This window comes from Dipodomys spectabilis, unplaced genomic scaffold (assembly GCF_019054845.1).
Source record: "Dipodomys spectabilis isolate Male_0828 unplaced genomic scaffold, ASM1905484v1 ptg000001l, whole genome shotgun sequence".
Taxonomy (NCBI): domain Eukaryota; kingdom Metazoa; phylum Chordata; class Mammalia; order Rodentia; family Heteromyidae; genus Dipodomys; species Dipodomys spectabilis.
The window spans coordinates 2155193-2177104 of NW_024870678.1; the positions used below are offsets into that span (position 1 = coordinate 2155193).

At 37.1% G+C, this 21912-nt stretch overlaps 1 protein-coding gene across 1 annotated transcript in view; it reads right to left on the minus strand.

The window, feature by feature from the left end:
- Nucleotides 1-356: 356 nt before the first annotated feature.
- Sec63 (SEC63 homolog, protein translocation regulator) overlaps nt 357-21912 on the minus strand; it is a 74407-nt gene continuing 52851 nt past the window's right edge. The window contains exons 15-21 of the mRNA XM_042685889.1: nt 20845-20904; nt 20488-20661; nt 16738-16896; nt 14908-15009; nt 9900-9998; nt 3503-3607; nt 357-1416 (exon numbers count right to left, since the gene is read on the minus strand). Of these exons, the coding sequence (XP_042541823.1) occupies nt 1273-1416; nt 3503-3607; nt 9900-9998; nt 14908-15009; nt 16738-16896; nt 20488-20661; nt 20845-20904 (843 nt within the window). The 3' untranslated portion in view covers nt 357-1272. The remainder of the gene's footprint in view (nt 1417-3502; nt 3608-9899; nt 9999-14907; nt 15010-16737; nt 16897-20487; nt 20662-20844; nt 20905-21912) is intronic.

Sequence of the window (21912 nt, forward strand, 5' to 3'; positions counted from 1 at the left end):
ACCTGTAATCCTAGCTACACAGGAGGCTGAGATCTGAGGATCGTGGTTTGAAACTAGCCCTAGTAGGAAAGTCTATGAGACTCTTAGCTCCAATTAACCAGAAAAAAGCCAGAAGTGGAGCCGTGGCTCAAGTTCTAGAGCAAAAAAATCCCAGGGCCAGCACTCAGGCCCTGAGTGCAAGCCCCAGGGCCAGCACAAGGGAAAAAAAAAAAAAAAAGGACTGTTCTTCTGGTTCGATTTTCCTATAGTTTACAAAGACAGCAGCAATGACATAAAGTATTACTAAAATTTTAGTTGAATTGCCCTGTTTATGCACTTTGAGAGTAAAAGGACAAAACACAATTACAAACATAAAATGAGTCAAACTTTTGTTTTATTGACTGGAGTCTAAAATGAATACAAAAAAAAATGGCCTCTTTTGCACGTTGTTTTCCTTAAAAGGCTTCTGATATAATCAGGTAGATTAAAAGCCAAGAATGTAGTTTAGCTTTTCTAGTGAACCTTTTAAAAAAGGTTTTGATTACATCAACCACCAATATCAGAGAATGTATGGTCCCACAATTACTTTTAGATCTACAGCTTTATCAAAAGAATTAGATCCTGCAATGATCTGCTAAGAAAGAGGCTTAAAGATTTTGTAAGCCATTAAAAACCATTCATATTGAGATAACTTGGGCAATTAAGAAAGAAAATCTCAAAATGTAGCCCTCTGCATTACGTGGAATGTGAGAGAATGCCAACTCATGATCAAATAGGTAAAAATTAACTCATGTATTGAACTGTTATCGTCTCATCACTTGCAAAATATCAATAAATGAATAACAGAGCTTATCATGAGATTGGACACTTGAACAGATGTTATTTAAATCATATTTGTGATGGTTATCATAGTGTTTACTAAAACTAAAAGTGAACAAAGAAAAGTTGTTCATTTATACATTGCTTTTCAAGTACCTTGACTTTGACTGAGACCTTAAATTGATCAGATAATACATAGCCCACACTGCTGGACAGTTAGAATAACAAAGGATTTATTATCATTTGCAGATGAAATAAATGCACCAACTCATATTCGAAAGGCTTTAAATCAGCCTTTTTCAGATTGTACCAAGGCACTGCCAACTGCCTAATTAGCTTATGAACCCATTTCTAATGAAGAAACCAACACTTCCCTCAACATTAGTTCTGCACTGCTTCTGGTTTATTATACATGTATAAAACAGCAAAAGTTTGCACATATGTGCAAAGGCTGTGGTCCACCCATAGTACTGATTAGTCATCATCTTCGTCCTCCTCCTCTTCTTCCTCAAAGCTATCTTCAAAGCCCTCGCTGTCTTCCTGGTCTTCATCTCCCTCTATTGCTGTATCCCATTGTGGATGATTTTCTGGCACAGGTTTAGCCTCATGAACCTCCAACTATAAAGACAAATTAACTGTAAGCATCAGAAAATTTGAAAGGAACAATGGAATATCTGATAAAGATTTCCTATGAGCACAGTAATTATAAAGAAACAGACATCTATAGATACAACTCAAAATTCAACACTTCATTCAAAATAGGTACTTTATGCTAGAAAATTCTAAAAAGTAAATTTACTAATACATAAATGAAACTAAATTTCTAATAGTTTGATATTTTGGCTTTATATACATTATAGTATTCAGGAACATATGTCTGTGCCAGTCCTGGGGCTCGAACTCAGGGCCTAGGCATCATCTCTGAGCTTTTGTGCTCAAGACTAGCGCTCTACCACTTGAGCCACAACTCCACTTTAGACTTTTTGTTGGTAATTGGAGATAGAGTCTCACAGCCTTTCCTGCCTGGGCTGGCTTTGAACCACAATTTTCAATCTTAGCCTCCTGAGTGAGGTACCAGCATCTGCAAGAATAGTAATTCTTGAGCAATGATACCTACTGGTATTTTAACAGAAGTTTTCTGCTAAAGGAAGAAAAAGCAAATATGACTTTCAAAGAGATATAGAGCAACTGGACTTGTAAAGTAAAATTCTATGTATGGCAGATGCAAAAAATATCTAACTCTCATGGAGAAAAATGACTCACATTGGTTCCCTTCACTCTTTTTTTTTGTTTTGTCGATCATGGGACTTAAACTCTGGGCCTGGGTGCTGTCCCTCAGCTCTTCAGCTCAAGGCTAGCGCTCTACCTCTTGAGCCACAGAGCCACTTCTGGTTTTCTAGTGGTTTTATTGTATATAAGAATCTCACAGCCGGGCGCTGGTGGCTCACGCCTGTAATCCTAGCTACTCAGGAGGCTGAGATCTGAGGATCGCGGTTCAAAGCCAGCCCGGGCAGGAGAGACCGTGAGACTCCTATCTCCAATTAACTACCAGAAAACCGGAAGTGGCGCTGTAGCTCAAGTGGTAGAGCGCTCGCCTTGAGCTGAAGAGCTGAGGGACAGCGCCCAGGCCCAGAGTTCAAGCCCCACGACCGACAAAAAAAAAAAAAAAAAAAAAAGAATCTCACAGACTTTCCTGCCCGGGCTGGCTTTGAACCGAGATCCTCAGATCTCAGTCTCCTGAGTAGCTAGGATTACAGGCGTGAGCCACCGGCGCAGGCCCCTTTACTCTTTACAGTATAACATACTTTAAAAGCATGATCTCTAATGATATAGAATGCCTGTATAAAAACCTGAAGTGAGCCTGGTGTCAATTGCTCACACCTATAATCCTAGCTAATCAAGAGATTATGATCTAAGAACTATAGTTCAAGGCCAGCCAGGGAAGAAAGGTCCCAGAAACTTTACCTCCAATTAGCTAGAAAAAAATTTGGACTGGAGGTATGGCTTAAGCGGTAGAACAATAGCGAGGAGCAGCAAAGGAGTGTGAGACCCTGAGTTCAAGCCCCAGTACTGGCACACACATAAAAGCAGCTCAGGAAAGCTATACTCTATGATGACAAAACAAGTAGAAATGAATAAACTATTTCAATAAAATCTGTGGTAAAAAATGTGTTTTTTTAAAAAATAGAAGGGTGCCTCTGCCATATCAGCTTTATAACAATATAAAAAAAATTTTTTAATAAAAGTTAAAAAAAAAAAACCCACCACCATCTGGCCCCAAGAGTTACACTTTTACAGAATATTAAAATGTATCACTATGGGCTGAGAATGTAGTTTAGTAGTAGAATGCTTGCCCAGCATGCATGAAGCCCTAGTTCAATTCCTCAGTACCACATGAACAGAAAAAGCCAAAAGTGGCACTGTGGCTCAAGTGGTAAAGTGCTAGCCTTGAACAAAAGAAGCTTAGGGACAGTGTCCAGGCCCTGAGTTCAAGCTCCAGGACTGGCAAAAAAGAAAGAAAGAAAGAAAAAGTATCAATAAAGTAATTTATAGTCAGGCCCTAAAACATTACATTCCTTATTTATTATTGAAAGAATATGAGATGGTCTCTTTTTCCTTGTGTTATTCTACATTTCAAAACTAGAACTGCTTCTCTTAGGTTTAGTTACTCAAACAGGCTAATTCACTTCACCATTATTCTTACCTTTAATGGTTTAATCTGATCCAAACCCATATAGGAGTCAGATCTCAGAAACACTGTATACTGATAATTTCCAGGCTTGCCTGGTGCAGGAAACTTCAGTTCTACCTAAAAGATAAAACCAGCATTTAAAACCTGTATTTTAATGGATGGATATACAACAAATCAATTCAAATGAGGTAAACCAAGCTCAGAGAGACAAATGGCTCGTTTTCTTTCATATGCAGAAGCCAGATGTAAAATACTGTGACATGATTAATTATACAGGACTCTAGGCATTCACACACAGTGAGACCAAAGGAGGATATTCTTAGGGGAGGAACACAAAGGACCAATGCCCATGTGCATCTGCTCATATAAAGTAGTATCTATCAAAATGAACTCCAGGAAATGGAAACAAGTTTTTTTCTTTGTTGCTGTTTTTGTTTTCTTTATGTCATTTGTTCATTTATCTGTCTTTGGGAGGAAGAGGAAAGGGGGAGGGGGCACAGAAATGGAAGGACAAAGGATGAACAAATGCAGCAATGGTATTCACTAGATACTGTGTTGAAAATGAACTGTACAACTGGTGGGTGGGATGGAAGGGAAAAGCTGAGAGAGCAAGGGACACATTGTCCAAAAAGAAATGTACCTTTTACCTGACTTACGTAACTGTAACCACTCTGTAACATCACCTTTCTAATCACAAAAAAATTAATCTAAAAAAATTTTAGGGGCTAGGAAGGTGGCTCAGTGTTAGAGCGCTTGCCTTGCATGCATGAGGCCCTGGGTTCGATTCCTCAGCACCACATAAGCAAAAAGAAAAAAGCCAGAAGTGATGCTGTGGCTCAAGTGGTAGAGCGCTAGCCTTGATCTGAAGAGCTGAGGGACAGAGCCCAGGCCCAAAGTTCAGGCCCCATGACCGGACCCCCCCCAAAAAAATTAAAAATTAAAAAAAATTCTAGGATAAATGCCAATGCCTTAACAGTCTAAGAAAATATTTTATTTCTCATCAAATCATAAACCTTTGTACAAATAGGTACAAAGCCTTAGAGGTTCTAATTCCACTATGGCAAAGAAAAAATACATCGTTTAAAATGACATTTGGGTGTTCTGCTTCCAATCTCCAAAATTTTGTAGTTAAGATTATATAACATATAACAAGTTAAGCTATCAAGAATTAAAATTTAAAAAGCCAGAAGTGGAGTTGTGACTCAAGTGGTAGAACACTAGCCTTGAGTAAAAATGCTCAGAGACAGAGCCCAGGCCCTGAGTTCAAGTTCAAAGACCAGCAAAAATAAATAAATAAATAAATAACTAGGGCTGGGAAGGTGGCTCAGTGGTAGAGCACTTGCCTTGCATGCCTGAGGCCCTGGGTTCGATTCCTCAGCACCACATAAGCAGAAAGAAAAAAGCCAGAAGTGGCACTATGGCTCAAGTGGTAGAGCGCTAGCCTTGAGCTGAAGAGCTGAGGGACAGCGCCCAGGCCCGGAGTTCAGGCCCCATGAACGGACCCCAAAAAAATAAAATTAAATAAAAATTAAAAATAAATAAATAAATAACTAGGCCACGTACAGTGGCTCACACATATAATCCCAGCTACTTGTAAGGAAGGGGATCACAGTCCAAGGTCAGCTCCTGCAAGGTAAAAATGCAAGATCATATCAGAAAAATAGCTAAAGCAAAAAAGCGACCAGGGATGTGTCTTGAGTGTTTGAGACTCAAACTAGTACCAACAAGAAAAGAAAATCATGGGAGAATTTTTAACAACAAAACCCCCCAAATGTTCCTAACTAACAAAACTTACTCCGAAGGCTGAGATCTGAGGATTGCAGTTCAAAGCCAGCCAGGGCAGAAAATTATGTAAGACTTTTATCTTTAATAAACTACTCAGAAAAAGCCAGAAGTGGGGCTGTGGCTCAATTGGTAGAGCACTATCCTTGAGCACAAAGAGGCATAGGGATAGCTTCCAGGCCCCAAGTTCAAGCCCCCAGGATGAGGGGTTGTCCACAACAACAAAAAATAACTAAGAAAATGGGTAAATTTATACTTCTTAGTTTATACTTGCCTAGAATGCTCAAGGGCCTGGGTGGGTATGATCTCCAACACTATAAAAAACCAATCACACTAGAGAAACAAACTGGGGAAAATATTTCCAATACATATCACAATAGGGATACAGGTGGACCCATTGCAACAATGAGATGTACAAGACATTATGTCAAAAAATGAACTGTACAACTTTGGAGTAGGGGGATGGGAGGGCAGGGACAGTAAGGGGAAACAAAGGAGGAAGCAACAATGCTTGATAAGAAATGTACTCATTTCCTTGTTCATGTAATTGTAACCCCTCTGTATGGTATTTTCACAAAAAAAAACCTTATTAATAAAAAAATACATATTACAAAGGTCTGATTTCCTCAAATTAATAAAAAACAATCCCAAACTCAATTTACAAGAGCCAATATAAATGAAGAACAGTCACAGACACAGATTGATGACATGAATATAATGAAGGCATTCGATTTTAATCTTAGAATAGAAAAGCTGGGCGCAGGTGGCTCACACCTGCAATCCTAGATAATCAGGAAGCTGAGAGCTAAGGATCTCAGCCAGCTGGGCAGGAAAGTCCATGAGATTTATCTCCAATAAACTACTCAGAAAAAGCTGCAGTGGTGCTGTGGCTCAATTGGTAGAACACTAGCCTTGAGCAAAAGGAGCTCAGGGACAACAGCCAGGCCCAGAGTTCAAGCATTAGGCCTGGCCAAAAAAAAAAAAAAAAAATCAGTGTTACATAAAAGCTGATTTATGTAAGAATCATACATATATACTAAACCAGGTAAAAAACTGTATGAGAACAGGGTAGACCTATATGGCCAAAAATATCACCCCATGGATAAGGAGAAATACTTGTACAATATAGAGAAAAATGTAAATAAGCAACCCTGGTATCACCAAAGTAGGACAAACCAATATAATATTACATTTATGTAATATATTAAGTACATCATCAATATAGCATGTTTGTCAAAGTATTTAAGACAAATATAATGGGTAACCAATGATACAAATTCACAGATATTCTACAAAACATTTTTCTTAAGACTTTTGAAAATGTCAATAGTATGAAAAAAAAAAAAAAACCACGGGGGGGGGGGGGGGCCTTAGGATGGACTTCTGCTAGAATACTGTTTAGCTTGCACAAGGAAGTTAGGCCTTAGCATCTTCACAACCCCTCAACATTACATAAGAAAGTGTCCCAGACTATGGCGATATGGTAACTAAATGCAAAGTTTGTTCTTCGGATTCTGAACTTACAATGATATGAATTATGTATTAGATGATAATGTTAAATTCCTTGAATACTGTGCTCCTGGAAGGAAAAGGCCAATTCTTTTTTTTTTTGGGTCCGGTAGTGGGGCCTGAACTCTGGGCCTGGGCGCTGTCCCTCAGCTCTTCAGCTCAAGGCTAGCGCTCTACCACTTGAGCCACAGCGCCACTTCCGGCTTTTTTCTTTTTGCTTATGTGGTGCTGAGGAATCGAACCCAGGGCCTCGAGCATGCAAGGCAAGCGCTCTACCACTGAGTCACCTTCCCAGCCCGAAAAGGCCAATTCTTAAGAAACACATATCCAAGCTATACATATCCAAGTATATCATTATATGACATCCAAGTAATATATATCCAACAGAGAGAGATGTAAAACATAATGTATGCCACTTTTTGTGTAAAATTTGATTGGGGGGGGATTCTAGGAGGGTGATTATTTGCTTAAGATTTGCAAACAATATCATATGAAGGCTATATAAAAATTTAGTAACATCAATTGATTTTCTAAAGTGGAAGAGTGAAATGCAGAAGGCAAAGTTGTTTGATTTTATATCTTCTGAAATATTTAAAACCAAGTAAAATTTAAACTAAAACCAAAAAATTGCTGTAAAAAAAAAAATCCCTAAGTTGGCTCTACCTTTTAATGCCAAATGAGCAATATTAAATGATTCCACACATTTACCACTTGATTATGAAGATTAAAAAAGAAAAAAAAAGTTTATAGCAGGACGCTAGTGGCTCATTCATGTAATCTAGCTATACTCAGGAGGCTGAGATCTGAGGATCATGGTTCAAAGCCAGTCCAGGTAGACAAATATGAGAGACTTAGCTTCAGTTAACTAGCAAAAAGCCAAAATGGAGCTGTGGTTCAAGTGGTAGAGTGCAGGCCTTGAGCAAAAATGCAAAGGGACAGTGCCTAAGTCCTGAGTTCAAGCCTCAACACTGGCACACAACACAAAAAAAAAAGTTATAATAAAATTCAACATCTAGAATTATCTTGAAATTCAAAAGTTTTATGTCCACCAAGATCACTAAAATCAAGGCTGACAGGAGCTCCTTCCTTGAAAAGATAACAGAAAAATAAATTATTAAAATATACTGTGACAGAGAGTCTTAAAGATTCATACGTGTAATCCTAGCTACTCTAGAGGATCATGTTTCTAAGACCATGCAGAAAATTTCCCAAGGCATCTTCAGTTAACCATCAAAATTCTTGACTGGAGGATGGTGCAAGTGGTAGAGCCATGAGAAAAAGAGCCAAGCAAGAGGTGCTGGGAAGGTGGCTCAGTGGTAGAGTGCTTGCCTTGCATGCATGAGGCCCTGGGTTTGATTCCTCAGCACCACATAAGCAGAAAAAGCCGGAAGTGGGGCTGAGGCTCAAGTGGTAGAGCGCTGGTCTACAGCTGAAGAGCTGGGGGACGGCTCCAGGCCAAGAGTCCACGTTCCACAACTGACAGAAAAAGAAAAAAAAAAAAGAGCCAAGGAAGAATGAGAAGTCCTGAGTTCAAGTTCCAATACTGGCATCCCCTACCTTCTTGTCCTCAAAAATCAAGTACACAGAACTTCATGCCCACTGGTAAATATGCTCATCACAATCTTCATTTTGTGTTATCACTTTAATGACTAATCTTGATTTTCATTTCCTAATCATTTCTTAAGATGAATGAGAAATGACTAAATCAATGAAAAATATATGTCTGGGTGTGTCTGGAAAGGTGTTCCCAGAAATAGTATGTCATGAGGGCTTTAACCTAATCAATGATTCCTCCTCTGATAGAGCCATAATTTGATAGCATTATTGTTGGGGTGTGTGATGGATTCTTGAGGCAGAGCTTAGGGGAAGACGTAGGTTGCTTGGATGTGCCCTTGAAAGGCGCATCTCATCTCTGATAGCTTTCCTTGAACTCCCTGGCTGCCGTGAGGCAAGCTTTCTTCTGCCATATCCTTCCTCCATGATAGTTCTTAAACCTAAAAGCAATGCAGCCAACAGACCATGGAATAATATTTCTGAAACTAGAAGCCTAAATAAGTATCCTTTTTCCTTTCGTTTCTCTGATATGTCGGTTACAAAAAACAAACAAAACCTAACACAGACATTAACAGCGGAGAGTGACATACAAATCAAACTTCCATTCTAAAACCTAATCATTAGCTCTTAGGGCTTTTTGTTTTGTTTTTGCATTTGGATTTTGAAATCAGGATCTTGTGCTTGCTAAAGAGGTGCTCAACCACTGAACCCATGTTCTTTTCCAGGGTTTCTTTTTAGTACTAAGCATATAATACTTAGCAGGAATCCAACAAGAACAAAACCTTATGCATTTTTTTTTTTTTGGGTCTGGTTGTGGGGCCTGAACTCTGGGCCTGGGCGCTGTCCCTCAGCTCTTCAGCTCAAGGCTAGCGCTCTACCACTTGAGCCATAGCGCCACTTCCGGCTTTTTTCTTTTTGCTTATATGGTGTTGAGGAATCGAACCCAGGGCCTCAGGCATGCAAGGCAAGCACTCTACCACTGAGCCAACTTCCCATCCCCAACCTTATGCATTTTTATAAAACATTAAATTCTGGGGGAGAGAAAAAACTGTAAGCTTATAGATAGTAATGGTAAAAACTAATAAAAATATCTTGCTTTTTAAAGACTAACCAGCAGGGCACTGGTGGCTCACTCCTGTAATCCTAGCTACTCAGGAGGTTGAGATCTGAAGATCATGGTTCAAAGCCAGCCCAGGCAGGAAAGTCCATGAGACTTTTATGTCCAATTAACCACCAGAAAACCAGAAGTGGCGCTGTGGCTCAAATGGTAGGGCACTCGCCTTGAGCTGAAGAGCTGAAGGGCAGACAGCACCTAGGCCCAGAGTTCAATCTCCACAACAAACAACAACAACAAAAAAAGATCATAAAAAGAAAGACTAACCAAACTGCCTACCTTTAACAATACTTCATACATTTCAAATAAGCTTATCTCCCAAAACACTACAGAATGATTATAACATGTGTTATAATGGAATGCAGTAAGCTAACTGTGGAAAAAAAATATGAAGCATTATGAAGGAGATATGCTACATTGTTAAAAATGGAAATATCGTTGCATAATTACCTCTTCTGTATCTTTTAGTGTACACACATGATATGGCATTGATATTAATGTCTGTTCTTTCCTATCTGCAATATAAAGCCACCACCATTCTTGTTTTTCCTGGAAAGAAAAATGGGAGTACAAATAATCAGAATTAGAGGAACAGAATTTAGTCTTATTTTAGACATATTACATTTATTTAGTTCATTGCTACACCGTTAGCATTGACACAGTATCTGGTTCAGTAAGTATTTACTGAATGAATAAATGGTTCTTAACCATTTATAGATCTACTTACTGTTCTCCTAAATAATTCTGTATGCAATTTTGAGGGTTTTAATGATTTCTTGAAGTCTATTGATGGGTCTGGGTCTGGGTCTCCCTATTAAAAAATTCCCAATTTACCTTAAATGGGAAAAGAGATTCTAAAGAAATACATTATTATGGGGCTGGGAAGAGGACTCAGTAGTAGAGTGCTTGCCTTGCATGCATGAGGCCCTGGGTTCGATTCCTCAGCACCATATAAGCAGAAAAGGCCGGAAGTGGCGCTATGGCTCTAGTGGTAGAGTGCTAGCCTTGAGCTGAAGAGCTGAGGGACAGCGCCCAAGCTCAGAGTTCAGGCCCATGACCGAAAAAAAAAAAAGAAGAAATACATTATTATAATACCATATGGCAAGTAATCTTAGCAATTTTACTTCTTAATAAATAAAAGCCATAATGTAGATGTGGAAGGACTTGGACAAGCCAAGTTAAAGATAAATACATTAAAATATTTTATACTCTTTCATAAGAGAGCTTCTTAGATTCTAAGAGCCTGTGTATACCTTTCTTTGCATATCATCAATAGTAGCCACAGCAGCACTGAGATCTGAATTTAGGGCTTCATGCTCTGCTAGGCAGGCACTCTACTGTTGAGCCATATTTCAGTCCCAATGCATATTATTTTAATAAGCCTAGCATTTCTAGTTGAACTTTAAAACATCAGGAACCAATGTACAACACCAGAGAGAATAACAGAACAGAGGTACAAAACTAGTTTCTAAAACCACTAAGGAGACTAAACAGTTTGAAACACCAAACCTACGAATGCCTGGCAACCATGGCTATATTATGGTTCCCCTCAGTAACCATATGATTATCTGCTTAATATCATTTGTATAAAAAACTGGGTAGGGAAGATATCTTTTTTTTATTTATTTTTATTTTTTTTATTTTTGGGTCTGGTCATGGGGCCTGAACTCTGGGCCTGGGCACTGTCCCTCAGCTCTTCAGCTCAAGGCTAGTGCTCTACCACTTGAGCCACAGCGCCACTTCCAGCTTTTTGCTTATGTGGTGCTGAGGAATCGAACCCAGGGCCTCATGCATACAAGGCAAGCACTCTACCACTGAGCCACCTTCCCAGCCAGGGAAGACATCTTTTAAAGAGAATCTAAAGATATGTTTTAAAGAAATGTTTCAAAAATAAAATTCTAGGATGTTCTAAATATTCATTTAATCAAAACAACACTACATTTAACTTTCAATTTTCAAAATTAACTGTAAAAATCATTGGGGGGAGGGGTCCTAGGTTGTTTTGTTTCCTACTTTTTTCATTTTGTGACTTTAACCCAAAATTGCAACATTTTCTATTTCAGCCTTTAACGTAGGGTTTAATATTTTTTAAATAATGCTACACTAGGTTCAACTAAAAACTCTTCTGTTAAATACCTTTGGCTACAAAGCACTGCAGCATTAATAAGTCGAACAAGTCACAAAATGTATAATGATATAAACAAGCATCTAATAAAAAAATTTCAACTCTGCTTAACCTGAGGGTTAGAAAAACCTCAGTAGAGAAACATATGTATGCTTGTATATGTGAGTTTTACGTTCACAAACTATATAAAAAACATAGTGGTCTCAAAATGAAGTATGAATACCTAGACCTTATTTAGAGTCACAAAGCCTCTCTGTTTTTTGTTTTTTTTTTGGCCAGTCCTGGAGCTTCAACTCAGGGACTGGGCATTGTCCTTGAGCCTCTCTGTACTTAAGGCTAGCACTCTACCACTTGAGCCACAGCACCATTTCTGGTTTTTCTGTTTATGTGGTACTGAGGAATCGAACCCAGGGCTTCATGCATACTAGGCAAGCACTCTACCACTAAGCCACCTTCCCAGCCCCACAAAGTCTCTCTACTCAAATCTACTGGTACAATATGAAAAGAATAACTGGGGCTGTGCTCTTTTTCTTTTCCAGAAGTCACCAGATTTGGAATTTCAAGGTCTCACGCTTGCTAAGCAGGCACTTACCACTTACACCACCCCACCCCATACCTTAGCTAAAATGATGCTACAGTCTAATAAAAATTTGTTTACAAATAAGGCCTAGGGAGCTAGAATTGGCCTGCTGCAGGCTGTATTTGCCAATACTTGCTTTAAAAATCACAAAGACCTGGGCTGTTTGGTCTCTCTAAATCTAGCTTTCCTTTCTTTTAAATGGAAAGTGCCCACCATTGATTATGTGGGAAGATGGAGATAACACAAGTCAAACACTTGTTAGAATTTTAGCACACAAAGTATACTGACAACCATAATTACTAGTGAAATGAAGTACAATAATAACATACGCCCCTTTTAAGTATGTGGTTCTGACATTTGTAGTAGTACCACAGTTTATATATAATATAAGAAATATAAGGAAATGTTCTAGAACATGTATTGCTTCTTAATTTACCTCTCAACTTGGAAAATGCCTCTCTCTCACTTTCCTGTGTATTTAATTACAATGACATTTATTCAAAAATATTTTTACCTATGGACATTTTTGACTGATCTAGACTTTAACATTTTATGATACTACAGTTAGTATTTGTACATTATAATTTAATTAAAAATAAAAACAATCCTAATTAGTACATAAGTTAAAATAAAGAAATGAGATCATGTTAGACTTATAAATGCATAAAAATACATGCTTTAAATATATCCCACTTTCAATAGTGTTTGGTTACTATTTTTATCCAATAATAGGTCATAGAAGTTATGGTATTATAGTGAAGATAGTATTTGAGTTATTTAAAAATCCTGTTTCTGATTAAGAAAATAAACAATTTGAGATGATTATAATTCAACTCACAGAAAGTACTAAAAAAAACCTCAATGCATTTTTTCTTCCTGAGTTTAAAATTTTTAAGAAAATAATATTTAAAAATTCATTAAAAACTAGTAATCTGAAAAGGTAACCTGAAGCTACCTAGGAGGCTGAGATCTGAGGATCACAGTTCAAAGTCAGCTCTAACAGAAATGTCTGTAAGACTCTTTTTTCCAATTAACCAGCAAAACAAGTCAGAAGTGGAGGTGTGGTTCAAGTGATAGGGTACTAACCTTGAACAGAAAAAAGCCAAGTGAGAGCATGAAGCCCTTAGTTCAAGCACTAAAAGACAAAAACAAAAAAATGCTGGTGTCCCAGAGAGAGAAAACAAAATGGATCAGAAGGAAATAGTTGAAAACCAAGACAAAAATGTCAGTTAATTTTAACTAAAGAAATACTAAACATTGGTGTGTTAGTGCATATTAATCAGTAATACTACACCTATGGCTGACTTATTAATGTATATGTTTAAAAAGTGAAACAGATGTTCTAGCCGTTAGTCAATAATTACAAAATAGGTACACACAAAAAGGTAGAGAATTGAATGTCAAGAAGATTCTAAATAAATTTCCTATGATAAATGGGGCGGGGGGGGGGGGGGGTGTCAGTTGTGTACTTGAACTCTGGGCCTGGGCGCTGGCCCTGAGCTCTTCAATTCAAGGTAAGCATTCTACCACTTGAGCCACAGAGCCACTTCCAGTTTTCTGGAGGTTAACTGGAGATAAGAGTCTCACGGACTTCCTGCCTGGGCTGGCTCTGAACCACAATCCTCAAATCTCAGCCTCCTGAGTAGCTAGGATTCCAGGCATGAGCCACTGGTGCCCGGCTTGATAAATGGTACTTTTCAGGTATTTGCCATATAGATGTAGATTATACTAGAAAACAGTCTTTCACTTAAGGGAATAAATGAAGTATTTCAATTATCAACTAAGCAAGGTCCAAAATGAACTAGTTACATGGATACCAATTATGTAGTTTTCAGCATCCTACAATACGAAACCAATCCATGGACAGGACCAATGCTTGATTTTGAGATGCCTGATGCTGACAGACTACTGCAATGAGCAAAATATACTTAATAGATAGGCTAAAACTCAGGACATACCAAAAGATCAGTATGTACATTAAGACAGAATCCTGAGCTGACTTCTTACTAAGTCAAAACAACAGCCTGTGCAAAGCCACTCATTTATCTAGGAGAGTCAAACTACTTAGGAATTTTCCTTAAGCAGCCTCCAGCATCTCTAGATTAGCATTCTCAAAGAGAAAGGAGATTAATATAGGAAACCACTAGCCAAACATGAGTAGTATGTGGCAAAGCTGTGAGGCATCCTGTGGAATAGTTTTCCTCAAATGGGAGAACAAGTTGTTGACCTCAGCTCCACAGGGTATGGTGGGAGATTTATAACGGTCAAGTGAAAAGCAAAATATATGTGAAGTTTTGCACTACCAATGACAAATAAACTGTAAGCACAACACTGAGTAATGTGCGCACAGAAAATACAAAAGAACAGGAAACCCTGGAAATGCTTAAATCGTTAACAATCCCCCCCCCTTTTTTTTTTTATTGTGAAGCTACTATACAGAGGGTTACAGTTACATGAGTGAGGTAATGAGTACACTTCCTCTTGAACATTGTTACCCCCCTCCATTGTTTTCCCCCTACCATCCCCTCCCCCTCCCTCCCTTCCCCGAGGTTCTTTTTTTTTTTTTTGAACAATCCCCTTTTAAAGAACATTTTCATTAAAAGTAATTCATATTGTAATAAATTCTTCAAAAAGGTGACCTATCAAGAGAAGACTGCACTCAGTATGCTAAACATAGAACAATAAAAGTCAAATGAGACATATTTGAGAAAATGAACAGAATAAGGAAAACCCAAGAATTGAGTGAAACTTACTTCAGGAAAGTAAAGACTGTATACAGGATGTGTTATTTTTGATTTAGTTTCCAGTAGCGCTCTCTCCTTTCGTTGTATACTCTGTTGTAATTCTTGCCACTCCTAGAAAAAATAAAAATACTTGAAATATGACACATTTTTGACCATTTTAAGGATTTTGTAACTGTTTTTTCCTGACAGTGTTAATTAACTACTGAAGTTTAGTAAAATCTATTCATCCTCTGGCTCAAACTTACTATTCCTGTAACCCCTGTAAGCATGCACAACATGGTGTTCTTGATCTGACACAGATTACTGCTCCACCCTCCTGGCATTACTGCTTTCCTGCTTGTTTTTTTATTCTCATCATTTTAAAACTACCTACACTTCTCGGAAAGTTACCAAATGACTTCACTCCACTTAAATACCATCTGGAATTTTATTCTTCCCTTTCTGTCTTGTAAATGCTTACTCAATCTTCTTTTAGGACCATTAAAACCTAAGGTATCAAGTCTACCACAAATGTTCCTCTGACTGAGAACTCAGCTGATCACTCTTTCCTTTGTGCTATCACTACACCTTGTATGGGCTCAAATGTTTATTTATAAGTCTATTGACCCTACCAATCCATGTATCACATCTGGCTTACATTCTTTGTCATTCAAACAGTGCTTGCAATGGGATAGATCCTGAGTAATTATTTGTTGGTTGCAATGAATGTATTTTTGGTCTTCTGAAGAAACAAGTCTGTCAAAACCTTAAGACTCATCTCTAGTAACACTAAAATACTAAAAAATGAATATTCTTAAAATGAAGCTACGGAGAAATTAACCTCTCTTATAGATTTTGATTACCTAACAATCACTTTAATTCTCAAAATATAAAAACAGTGAAGGCAACAACTAATAAAAACCATAACCTACATTTACTTCCCATTATGCCCAAGTATGAGTTTATTATCTCTTTATACTTTTACCTTCTGCCTCTACCTCTACATCCTCCTCTTTCTGGCCTTTCCTTCTTTTTCAGAGGTTACTCAAAGGATCCCTTTTTCTCTTCTAAACTTCCAGGGGATCTTTTAGACTGATAGCTCAGTCATAAACATACTAACAAACACAATGAGAATAGCAAATCAGGTTATACTTGACTTGCATTAACTTCCACTGTTTGTCCACCAAATATATTCTTCTCTATAGCATGTGTTTCTTTACAACTTAATACACATATACCATAAATTCTTTATCTTACCATATTCTGTATGAAGCTTTCCCTTAACTAACTTCTTAGAATCTCTGGTAAAAGCCTTCTAAATAACAGCTACCATTTCACCACCCATCTTTGCTCATTCATTCCATTAAAAAAAAAAATGCCCTTAAGAAGCCAAACTGATGTACTTAGCAAACTACTTTTTTTTAAGTGAACTTAAGAAAACTAGGGACGGGTACTGGTATCTCACGCCTGTAATCCTAGCTACTCAGGAGGCTGAGATCTGAGAATCACTGTTCAAAGCCAGCCAGGGAAGAAAGTCTGTGAGACTCATCTCCAATAAACCACCAGAAAACTGGAAGTGGCTCTGTGGCTCAAGTGGTAGAGCTCCTAGCCTTCAGCTGAAGAGCTGAGGGACAGTGCCCAGGCCCAGTGTTCAAGCCCCACAATTTAAAAAAAAGAAGAAAAAAGAAAACTAGGATTCCAGCCTTTGTCTGATACAATTTTAGTATATAAAAAGCAAAATACACTAGTAATAAAGTTGTAAAAATATATGGGTATTAGACAAGTAAACAGACAAGCAAACAAAGAATAACAAAATCCATGAGAAATATTATCCCAATTCTTTAGAACCGTAAGACTTACTGCTTCATCATCTTTGTTTTGTTTTTCATCTTGCTCTCTATCAGATTCTCTGTCGCTACCATCATCTTTTTCACTCTGGGAATCTCTATTGGTTTCTTCTTCTTCAGAATCACTGCCTTTGTCAGATAGTTCTTCTTCATCCTCCTTTATTGTAGCTTCCTATAAGGAAAAGGCAAGTATGAAAGTTCTGAATATCTCACTAAGTCTATCGTTCTGAATCCTTGACATTTCTTAGCATCACTAAATACAGCATACAGAATTATTTACCATATGTAGAGAATCTTATAAAAATATGAACATTATAATAAGAGACAGAAAACATCTCATTTCTATTTGTAAAATACACTACACCACAATGGCTAAAACTCAGCCTTCAAAAACATAGCATATAAAATACTTCAGTTGATGAGAGGAAATAGGCTATTTGTAGAAGAATACCACTTTGGGAGTTTAAGATCATTTTCTGTAACTGCCAGAGAATAATTTAGAAAGAAAGATAACACTCCAGGTAAAGTATCTACTAGCTCACTTCAAGAAGAAAAACAACAGTAATGAAATGCCAAGAAAGTAAAATGACTAGAAATCAGGAAAAAAAAAAGTTGATACACAAAAGAGAAACTCAAAACCAACAGTTTTCTGAAGATTAAAAAAAGTAATAAGTCCCTTAACAAGAATGCTAAAGAAAAAGAAATCAAATTATAGTACAAGAAATAGTACTATATCTGCATTAAAAAATAAAAGGATAGTATGAATTGTCATCCCAATAAACACAACTTAAAAGAAAAAGACAAATCCCTTGAAAAAACTTACAAACCAGTAAGAAAAAAAGCAGAATGTTAAAGAAAAAGACTCTACAATTAAAGTGCTCTTAAAAATTCCAGACTCAGTTTATCTAGAAAATAGCTTCCAAATAAAATAAAACATGAACTTACACAAACTCCCTAAAAAGGGAAAGAATATTCCCTAACATGTGAGTATAACCTGGTAAGAATATTACAAGAAAGGTGAATAATGAAGCAGTATTCTCCTATAAATATAGATGTAAGAGGGCTGGAAAGGTGGCTCAGTGGTAGAGTGCTTGCCTTGCCTGCAGGAGGCCCTGGGTTTGATTTCTCAGCATCACAGAAGCAAAAAAAGCCAGAAGTGGTGCTGTGGTTCAAGTGGTAGAGCGCTAGACTCAAGCTGAAGAGCTAGCTGAGGAACAGTGCCCAGGCCCAGAGCTCAGGCCCCCACAACCAGAAAAAAAAAGTAAATAAATAGATGTAAGAATTCAAACAGAATATTATCAAGTCTAAGGGACCACTATTTTTTTTTTAATGATCCTATGTTATCACCAAATGAAATCTGACTCAGGAACAAGGATGTTTTAAGACTTTTTTAAAAAATTCATCAATTCAGCATATTAACAAAAGGGAAAAAAGAAATTTTATCAACTGACTGAATTCAGACAAAGCATGCGAAATACCCAAAAGAAAATAAAATAGACGGAAATACTTCTTATTCTAAGTAAAGAATATGTCCAAAAGCCTACAGCTAAAAACACACTTAGTGGTGAAAGTGTTTGCTTTCTTCCTAAGATCAAAAGACAAGTCAAGGGTGTTTACTTTTATCACTCTTAATCAGTATTACACTGAAAATTATAGCTATCAGAGAAAGACAAAAAGGAGGACATAAAGCTTAGAAACAGTAGTCTGCATTTATATGAAGAATGTCTGGACTAAAATATCTGCAAAATTAGCCAGGCATTTTTATTTAGTAGGCTGAAAGTCAAAGGATCATAGACCAAAGCCAGACTTGGTAGAAAAGTCTTATGAGAGTCTGTCTTCAAAATAACCAGCAAAAATACCAGGTTGAAGACATGATTCAAATGGTAGCGTAAACTACATAAGCAAACCTCATGTAAGTTCAAACCCCAGTACTGCCAAATACATACACATACACACACACACACACACACACACACACACACACACACACACACACTCTCTCTCTCCACACAATTAAGATGTGTCAATTCATTAAGATTTCTTGATACAAAGTCGATATTTAGGGAGCAACTTCATTATTATATACCAGTAATATTGAAGAATGAAATTTTACAATAATTTCCCTTTTCCTAAAAGCATTAAATCATGTATATCTAGTGAAGGAAATGCCCTATCTGTGGTATTGGAAATTACAAAACAATACTAAAAAAAATTAAGGAAGATCCAATTTAATGAAGAAAACACATGATCATGAATAAAAGACACAATACTGGTCACATGTCAATTCTCCCCATACTGAACCATTGATATGATGCAATAACAAGCTAAATTCACTATTTATGATGAAATTATTAAGCTCATTGTAAATATTTAACCAAAATGGAAGAATTTAAAAACTGCAAAGCTGTTAAGACAACGAAGAATTAGTAAAGTAAGCTATGGAGGACTTAACAGTATTTCAAAATAACATAAAGCTATAATTAAGTCAGTATGATTCTATACCAAGAATAAACAAACAGAATGGACTAGATAATGTGTAGATTAACATATCAAACTCCATAGTTACTTGTTTTATAAAAAATACCATTAATATTGTTAGATTTCATAAATAGTGCTGCAAAAGTGACCCATATTTCAAACCTCATACCATTTTAATTAATCCAGGATAGATTACAGAGCAAAATACAGTAAATGAAATAGTACTTCTAGAAGAAAAAACTACCTCTACCTCCTTGAGGTAGGCTGAGATGCTTTAGACAAAATACAATAGCATTAACCGTGAGAGAAAAGAAAGCTAAACTATACTTTATTAAAATTAAGAACTATCAAAAGATACCATTAATTAAGTGGGAAAAGATACTGATGAACTTCAACAAATCTAGAAATAAAAAGGTTATCCAAATAGCTAGTGTGGTACATGTAAGTCATCAGATAAATACAAATAAAGACAAAGTAGTATTGGTATAGTTCAACCAAATGGCTATAACAGAAGACTGGAAAACCATGTATTAATGAAGATGAAGAACAATTTGGCTCTCATATTCTGCTGGCCAAGAGTGTACACTTGGAAAACAGGATCTTTTGATCAGTTGAACATACTTCTATCTTATAACCCAGCAATTCCATAGCTTTATTCATATTAGGTTAAAAACTGTAAAGCACAGAATAGAGAAATAAAGTATAGTATATTCATACAATGAATTACTACACACACAAGAATGGATAATAATACATAAAAATGAATAGCACAGGTATGATGTTGAATGAAAACACCAAGACAAAATAAGTCCACTAAAGTTTAAGAACAGGTAAAACTAAATTATGCTCATCACAATCAGAATGAAAGGATGGGTCACTGACTGAGAATACAAGGAAGTGCTAGGGTGCTGGGAATTTTAAAATCTGGGTTTGAGTTTAATGGGTATATATATATACAAAGAAATATGTGAAATGTATGTAATCACCTAATCTCATTTAAAGAAAAACAGTGGGATGGGTTAAGAGAGATGGTGACAATGTTGGAAACGCGCGCACACACACACGGAGCTATGCTAAACCATACTCATCACAATCAGAATGAAAGGACAGGTCACTGACCGAGATGAAACACTAGGAAGCTCTAGGGTGCTAAGAATTTTAAAATCTGGATTTGAGTTTCATGGGTAAATATATATTTTATATATATACACAAGGAGCTATATACATAAGATACGTATGTGTGTAACTATGTACACCATAACAACACCATCAATAATACACTTACATTCCCAACAACTCCATTAGCCTGCTTTTGTCTCTGTTGCTTTGACTGTGGTAATGGCACAGATGCAGGCTTTTTTTTCAAAGGTTTCTTTTTTTTTGACTTAGCTGTTTTCTTGGGTCCTTTGCTCTTCTGCTGCCATCCTCCTTTTGCCTTGTTTTTATTAGCATCATTCTGCTGTAAGTCACAACACATAGCACATTCAGTAATAGGATCATTTGGAAGTCACAGTAATTCTTACATGAGATTGGCTCAAATAAATGTTTCCTAAGTTCTTCTTCCACAGTAACCTAAGTTAATCAGAGAAATAAAACATTTCTTTCACCAGAAAGGACAGGTTAAGAAAAGTCAATTTTTTACCCCATCTTCTGCAGGCTGTTCCTCAGCAGCACAGATGGACTGTTCCTTTTCAAACACTTCCTAGAGATTGCAAAAGAAAAACATAAAATGTTAGCCTATGTTTATCTTCCAGATGAACAAATACAGCTTCCAAAATGTCTATTCGTTTAGCCCTTTTGAGGCTGGCTATAACTTGGGGGAAGGGAGGAGATTTAGCAATTACTAATGTATATATATTCAGGTAGATATCTTTTTCTATGTATGTGTGCCAGTCTTGGGCCTAGAATTTTGCTCAAGGCTAGCATTCTACCACTTAAGCCTTAGCTCTACTTTCAACTTTTTGTAATTTATTGGAGGTAAGGGTCTCAGACTTTCCTGCCCAGGCTAGCCTTAAACCATAATCCTCAGATCCCAGCCTCCTGAGTAGCTAGGATAGCAGGATGAGTCACAAGCACCCAGCTAGTAGCTACTTTTTGAAGTATACTATCTTGAATATATTTTGAAAACTATAGTGTACTTAAATTCAGTAACTTAATATATAAATTTATTATAAAATAAAAAAATTTCAGTTAAAAATTTCACCCTACTTTAACAGCAACCAAATGAATATTTAAAATTTTTGAATGTAAGCCAGGCGCCGGTGGCTCACACCTGTAATCCTACCTACTCAGGAGGCTGAGATCTGAGGATCATGGTTCAAAGCCAGCCCGGCAGAAAAGTCTGAGACTCTTTTTTTTTGTTTTTTTTTTTGGGTCCAGTCGTGGGGCCTGAACTCTGGGCCTGGGCACTGTCCCTCAGCTCTTCAGCTCAAGGCTAGTGCTCTACCGCTTGAGCCACAGCGCCACTTCTGGCTTTTTTTCTTTTTGCTTATGTGGTGCTGAGGAATCAAACCCAGGGCCTCAGACATGCAAGGCAAGCGCTCTACCACTGAGCCACCTTCCCAGCCAAGTCTGAGACTCTTATCTCCAATAAACCACTAGAAAACTGGAAGTGGTGCTGTGGCTCAAGTGATAGAGCGAAAAAAAAATTTTTTTTGAATGTATCACATTATTTTCTAACATTAAAAGTTTAATGGGACTACTATTAATT